Genomic DNA, 7,515 nt, shown 5'->3' on the forward strand with positions numbered 1-7,515 from the left:
TGATCTCCTGACCTCGTGATCCGCCCGCCTCGGCCTCCCAAAGTGCTGGGATTACAGGCGTGAGCCACTGCGCCCGGCCCATTTGTTCTTTTTTTAAAGGGACAAGGTCTTGCTCTGTCACCCAGGCTGGAGGGCAGTGGTGTGATCATACCTCACTGCACCCTTGACCTCCCGGGCTCAAGTGATCCTCCTGCCTCAGGCTCCCAAGTAGCTGGGGCTTCAGGCTCATGCCATCATGCCTGGCTAATTTTATTTTTTTTTGTAGACATGAGGTCTTGCTATGTTGCCCATGATGAGTCTCGAACTTCTGGGCTCAAAAGACCCTCCTGCCTTGGCTTCCCAAAGCACTGGAATTACACACGTGAACTACCACGTCCATCCTTCATTTGTTCTTATTCATGTCAGTTGTCTATCGTTTACTTCACTGAAGGTCTTGAGTTGGGCCTGGGTTTTGTGTTGGAACTTCCTTTCTCTAAACCCTAGTTGTTTTTTTTTTTCCACCCATTAAGGGACTACATGATTGCTGAGATGTCCTTCTAGGTGCTGACCATGGGTCTGTGATTTTATACATGTATTTGTATTTCTTGTCCTTTGATGCATCCTGTCTGTAATCTCTCTCTGTAATACCCTAGACTGGGTGGTGGCGGGGATGGGTCTGGAGCTAGAGGGACCTGACCTCCAGGGCGTGGAGCTCTGGGCTCTCTCTCACCTAACCCAAACCTTGGCTGTTCCCTAGGTACCATCTGCCTCGCTCAAGAAATGGCCTGCCCTTGCTGGCACTTGTTGTCCACTTCCCAGAGGATGAAGGAGGACCACGGGAGCCTGTACCTGGACAATCTGGAGAGTGTGGGAGGAGAACTGAGCTCAGTACAAAAGGAGACACAGGTGACCAGAGAAACAGTCATCTAGCCCAAGACACAGCTTCTCTACCCTTCTTCAAGCCATGTGAGTGCACACATGTAGCTGTTTGTAGCCCTTCCCACCTTCTCTGCCAGCGTCTATGCCTTTGAGGAGCTTCTTGCATGTCAGATCAACCCTCCACCTCCCCATACTCACAGTGATTCTATCTTGCTTGTATGTGAAATTTGCTAAAAGTCCTTTAAACTCTTCTGAGCTTCCTGAGTGACATTTTTGCAGGGATTTTCAATAAAAAGAAGGGCTACTTTGTTCATCCATACCTCAAAAACAAAGCCTGCAGGGCAGGAGGGGAGGGAGGAATATTACAAGATAACCAAGTGAAATGAGATTTTGCAAAACAGAAACCATGCAGAATACAGAATATACTCGGGAGAATGGCAACTATTTGGGCTGGTGGCACAGGGGTAAAAGAATTTACAAAGACGGTTGTAGATAAAGAAAGGCAGATTTATTAAAGGAAGTATAAAAGTACATTGCTGGGCTGGGCACGGTGGCTCATGCCTATAATCCCAGCACTTTGAGAGCTGAGGCGGGCAGATCACCTAAGGTCAGGAGTTTAAGACCAGCCTGATCAACATGGAGAAACCCTGTCTCTACTAAAAATACAAAATTAGCTGGGTGTGGTGGTGCATGCCTGTAATCCCAGCTACTTGGGAGGCTGAGGCAGGAGAATCGCTTGAACCCAGGAGATGGAGGCTGCAGTGAGCCGAGATCGCGCCATTGCACTCCAGCCTGGGCAACAAGAGCGAAACTCCGTCTCAAAAAAAAAAAAAAAAAAAAAAAAGTACATTGCCAGGGAGCAACAGGCAGAACCAGCAGAAAAGGAGCTGACTGTAAGGAAACAAAGACTTGCTGGAGATCTGATGGCATACTGTTTATGCTGTATGCTGAAGAGGGCTTTGTGCAGTACTGATAATGCCAACGCTGCAGTGAACTAATTCGCAGGTGTCTGGTGATAGTTTGGGCACAGGAAGATTGTGAGTTATTTGCACAGTAGGGTTACGTGTCCTGGACCATGAAGAAAGGCAGACTTGTAGCTTATCTGCTGCTTCTTTTTGCTTTCCCCTCCTCCCGCCAACCTGACTCCTTTTCCATAATTAGGACTGCACATTAGCCAATCAAAATATCTGGCATTCCATCATTTTCCTATAGCCAGAGGCCTCCTGAGTGCTCCTCCAGTGTGCTCCATTCACAGCCCTATGGTGCTTACATCATGGGGAGCACTCAGCCTCCCAGCAAGAATGGGTGTAGCTGGGAAGAACACATGCTTGGGGCAGTGGGGCAGCTAGAACAGCGATCCAAGCCCTCCACTGGCTTCATCTCTGTATTATTCTGTTTTTACACTGCTGATGAAGACCTATCTGAGACTGGGTAATTTATCAAGAAAAAGAGGTTTAATTGATTCACAGTACCACATGGCTCGGGGTGCGGGGGTGCTCACAATCATGGCAGAAGGCAAAAGGCATGTCTTACATGGTGGCAGGCAAGAGATAATGAGAACCAAACAAAAAGGGAAACCTCTTATAAAACCATCAGATCTCGTGAGACTTATTCACTACCACGAGAACAATATGGGGAAACCACCCTCATGATCCAATTATATCCCACTGGGTCCCTCCCACAACACGTGGGAATTATGAGAGCTACAAATTCAAGATGAGATCTGGGTGGGGACAAAGCCAAACCATATGAATCTCCATCCTTCATCTCAAAGATATCACCTACCAATGGCTTCCCACTTCTCTCTCCAAAAATCAAATGTGCAGAAAAAGCTGTCAGCACTTAAGCAGTGCAACTTCTAAAGCAAGTGCAGGGAGCCGTGGATGTCTTTTGGGAGAGAAGATGCCATGGACATGGCTAGAGTCACGTGGACTCCATAGTGATTAAATAGCATTCATTGAAGGTGAACTCATGTGGTGCACATTGGAGTAAAAAGAGATTTCAGAATTTGTCCCTGTTCCTAGAGGCAAACACCCAAGCAGAGGAACTAAGACATACACACTTGAACAACCAACAGTCACTAGGTGCTTTAGTTAATTTTTTTGGAATTTCTTTTTTTCTTTTCTTTTTCTTTCTTTCTTTTCTTTTTTTTTGGAGACAGAGTCTAACTCTGTTACCAGGCTGGAGTGCAGTGGCACAATCTCGACTCACTGCAACTTCCACCTCCCTGGTTCAAGCGATTCTCCTGCCTCAGCTTCCTGAGTAGCTGGGATTACAGGCGCGTGCCACCATGCCCAGCTAATTTTTGTATTTTTAGTAGAGACAGGGTTTCAGCACATTGGCCAGTATGGTCTCGATCTCTTGACCTCGTGATCCGCCCGCCTCGGCCTCCCAAAGTGCTGGGATTACAGGCGTGAGCCACCGCGCCCGGCCTGGAATTTCTTACTACATTTCTCCCCAAAAGGTATCTTGGGAGTTTCTTATAGGGATACGATTACAGCCTAGCTCCAAATTGTCTCACTTTTCCATCTTGAAAAAGAAACCATAGGAACTGAAATTGTCAGTGAAACTAGGAATAGAGAACATCTACAAACTCCAACTTATATATCTGTGGCCCAAACCACCCCAATCCAGCAGAACCAGTTTGGGAAGTCACAGATGGGGGACTGCCTTGGTGGGCACAGTAGGGCAGATTAGAGAACATATAGGGGTTCTAGTGGTAGCAAATTTCAAATCATTAGCAAATATCAACCCTCAGATGCCTGAGAAGGATCCACCCTGAGGGGGAATGGCTATGAATGCAATAGAGAACAAACATGGTGGGATGTGTGTTGGGGAGGGGTGAAGACATGGAAAGTACATTGGGGCCAGTAGAGGGAAAGATTTAAGAATCAGCCTGTTTTAGTTATTTCAGCTTAGAATTAGAATAGGCCAGTAGTCCATGACTCACCTCCCCCAACTTCTCACCCAAATTCCTATAAATAACCAGAAAAGAATGGAAATTCGGCCCAGCGCAGTGGCTCACACCTGTAATCCCAGCACTTTGGGAGGCTGAGGCCGGCGGATCATGAGGTCAAGAGATCGAGACCATCCTGGCCAACATGGTGAAACGCCATCTCTACTAAAATTACAAAAATTAGCTGGGCATGGTGGCGCACACCTGTAGTCTCAGCTACTTGGGAGGCTGAGGCAGGAGAATCGCTTGAACCCAGGAGGCAGAGGTTGCAGTGAGCCGAGATCACGCCACTGCACTACAGCCTGGTGACAGAGCGAGACTCTGTCTCAAACAAACAAACAAACAAACAATGGAAATTCATGCCACCAGTGAAAGCTAGGATTGATGATGGATTTACTGCCAGAACTTGGAAAGAATTTTTACTAAAGGCCTATAAAACTGGTCAAATAAAAAAATTAAATGAAAATCAAATCCACAAAGATTAGAAACCAGTCTTAGCCAATTTTGGTGAGTTGAGCATTCTCATGTACATTTGATGGGAATGTAAATTGGCATGAACTTTCTGGAAAGCATTTTATAGTAGCATGCATTAATAGGTTTAAAAATATTCATACCTGGTGGCCCAGGAGTTGAATTTTAGGAATTTATTCTAAGGAAATAACCGGGGTGAGGTCAAATATTTATATACAAGAATGCTTGTTCCAGGTTACTTACAATAGCAAAAATAAAAGAGTATGTTCTAGATTATTTCTCCCATGTTGAAATACTTTTTAAAAGTATAGTATATTTAGAGGATGGAATATTATACAGGCATTAAAAATGTATTTTTAAGTGTCCTATTTGGAAGAAATAAAAACTTATGAACAAAGAAGCCTGGAGAAAGCCTGCATCTGATAACATGGCAGACTAAATAGTTGGGCTGATTCTTCAGCCAAAAACAACAGAAATGATAAAATACATAAAATCTAAAGGTATCAGAGAGATAACAAAATAGTAATGCATTATAAGATAACATCAAAGTAAAGAATAATACCTAGAGAAATCGTCTTGCAGAGATTTGATTTTTTAAAACTATGCCTAAAGTTTACTCAAGGAAGGGCATCTGATAGGAGAGCTTTCCCCCCATAAAGCAAGGACTGCAAAAGGCTGGATTATCAGAAGAGACCAGGTGCGTTCAGGGTGCTATGGTCATAGACAAGGGCTGGCTTATCAATGTAAGGGTGAGAGATAAGTCACCTATCCCGTACCCCTACCACCAGGCACCAGCAAGGCAATTTGTCTTAGTGCCAAGCTGACTGAACAACCACAAAACCACAAAGATTTGTGGTTGAGAAGTTGCAACCACAAATCACCCCTCAATATTTGCAGCCCAAATTCATATTACTATTGTAGCATGGTTCAAAAATCCTCAAATTATAAATTTGGTTCACAATGACCCTGGACTGGTGATGCTGACAAGAAAAAAATTTACATGGAAGAAAAAAAAATATCAACCTTCTCTAGATAAATTCACTTTATCCTGGAACTCAAAGAAGTTTCACAAAAACATTTCCAAGGAAAATGAGCAGCCTGTCACACAAGGAAACCAGGTACCATGGTATGTTCGAGGAAGATGTGTTTGAGGAATGCCCCCAATTAATGTTCTGGGGACGTTATTTAATGTTCTGGACACATAGTTAATGTCCTGGGGACAGTATTTAATGCTCTAGGGACATTATATAATGTCCCCAGAACTCATAAATCAATAAGAAAGAGATAAACAGCTTAATAGAAACACAAACAAAAGTCAGTTCACAGAAAAGGGAAGGCAAGTTAATGAAAGTAGGAGTAATGACTGACCTCACTCATAATGAAGAACATGCAAATTAAAAAATGAGGTAACATTTACTTCACCTGTCAATTGGCAACAATTAAAGCTGGATAATGGCAGAGATGATGAGACATGGGAAATGGATGCTGTCGGGTACACCTGGTGGAAGTGGCAGTGGAAATAGATAACAGAAAGAGATCTGAGGGGACTTCAGATCTCAGAATTATCAGGCTCAACTCTATTTACTATGTATAAAGAAAAGCCTAGGCCGGGCACGGTGGCTCAAGCCTGTAATCCCAGCACTTTGGGAGGCCGAGGCGGGTGGATCACAAGGTCAGGAGATCGAGACCATCCTGGCTAACACGGTGAAACCCCGTCTCTACTAAAAATATAAAAAAAAAAAAAAATTAGCCGGGCGTGGTGGCGGGTGCTTGTAGTCCCAGCTACTCGGGAGGGTGAGGCAGGAGAATGGCGTGAACCCGGGAGGTGGAGTTTGCAGTGAGCCGAGATCATGCCACTGCACTCCAGCCTGGGCAACAGAGCGAGACTCTGCCTCAAAAAAAAAAAAAAAAAAAAAAAAGAAAAGCCTAAACATATAGGTAAATTCTTCTTTTAAAAGATCAATCTAGAATATTTGGAAAAAATCCAATAGAAATTCTAGAAATGAAAAAATATATTAATTAAAACAAAAAGATGGGCGGCCAAGTGGGGAGGATTGCTTGAGCTCAGGAGTTTAAGACTAGCCTGGGAAACAGTGAGACTCCGTCCTTAAAAAACATTTTTTAAAGATTAGCTGGGTGTGGTGGCTCATGCCTGTAGTTCCAGCTATTTATGAAGCTGAGGTGGGAGGATTGCTTGAACCCAGGAGTTGAAAGCTGTAGTGAGCTATGATAGCACCGCGGTACTCCAGCCTAGGTGACAGAGTAAGACCTTGTCTCTAAAACAAACAAACAAACAAAAACTGTAGATTTTGTAGCATATTAGAAACAGCTGAAAAGTGGGTTATTAATAAAAAGGTGAAGAAATAAACCCAAGTCAAAATGGGCAGACAAGAAAAATATGAAAGTGGGACAGAGACAGAGAGGATAAAGCGAGATGGTCTAACACCTATGTTATATTCTAGGAGTTCATTTATTCTATAAATATATATTCTTAGCAAATACTGTATCAGACACTTTGCAAAGTGCTGGAGAAGAGTAAGACAAGAGGGTTTCCTGTTTCCTGAGTAGATTCTGGAATAACACTGGGCCATCCAGTTGAGGCAGACTGCCTTCAGGCTGGGCGCGGTTGCTCACGCCTGCAATCCCAGCACTTTGGGAGGCCAAGGGGGGAAGACCGTTTGAGTCCAGAAGTTGGAGACCAGACTGGGCAACATAGAGAGACCCCCTCTCTGCAAAAAAATTGAAAAAAGTCCCAGGAGACTGAGGTGGGAGGAATGCTTGAACTCAGGGCTTCGAGGTTGCAGTGAGCTGTGATCTCACCACTGCGCTCCATCCTAGCGGAGAGAAGGAGACTTCTCTCTCAAAAAACAAAAACAAAAACAGACAAAAAACCCCCACAAAAAACAGTTCCGATGCTGGTTCCTCCAGGAAGCCTTCCCTGACTACACACACACACGCACACTACTCGCGGTCAGGCACCACTTATGTGAGCCCCTAAGACCCAGTGCACCCTCTATCTCCTCTGCCCCTACGCCAGGCGCAAGGCCCTGGCGGCCGGAATAGTCAGGCACGGACCGACTGGACTCTAAGCCCCATGGGGCAGGTGCTGCGTCCAGTAGTGTATCTGGCGATGCACCTGAAAGGGACCAGGACAGCAGGGACCAGGGCTGCAAAACAACTCCCGAACTAACTTAGGCAAACAATTCCAGGAATCTAGAAAGCAGAACAGA

General features: G+C 44.7%; 1 protein-coding gene across 1 annotated transcript in view; it reads left to right on the forward strand.

Annotated features, from left to right (window-relative positions):
• The window catches only part of LOC105513062 (transmembrane protein 225-like), a 13,565-nt gene extending 12,388 nt beyond the window's left edge, over nucleotides 1–1,177 (forward strand). Inside the window, exon 6 of the mRNA XM_011943836.1 lies at nucleotides 737–1,177. Within this exon, the coding sequence (XP_011799226.1) occupies nucleotides 737–909 (173 nt within the window). The 3' untranslated portion in view covers nucleotides 910–1,177. The remainder of the gene's footprint in view (nucleotides 1–736) is intronic.
• The last annotated feature ends 6,338 nt before the right edge of the window (nucleotides 1,178–7,515 follow it).

This window comes from Colobus angolensis, unplaced genomic scaffold, assembly GCF_000951035.1.
Source record: "Colobus angolensis palliatus isolate OR3802 unplaced genomic scaffold, Cang.pa_1.0 Scaffold222, whole genome shotgun sequence".
In the NCBI taxonomy this organism is placed as follows: domain Eukaryota; kingdom Metazoa; phylum Chordata; class Mammalia; order Primates; family Cercopithecidae; genus Colobus; species Colobus angolensis.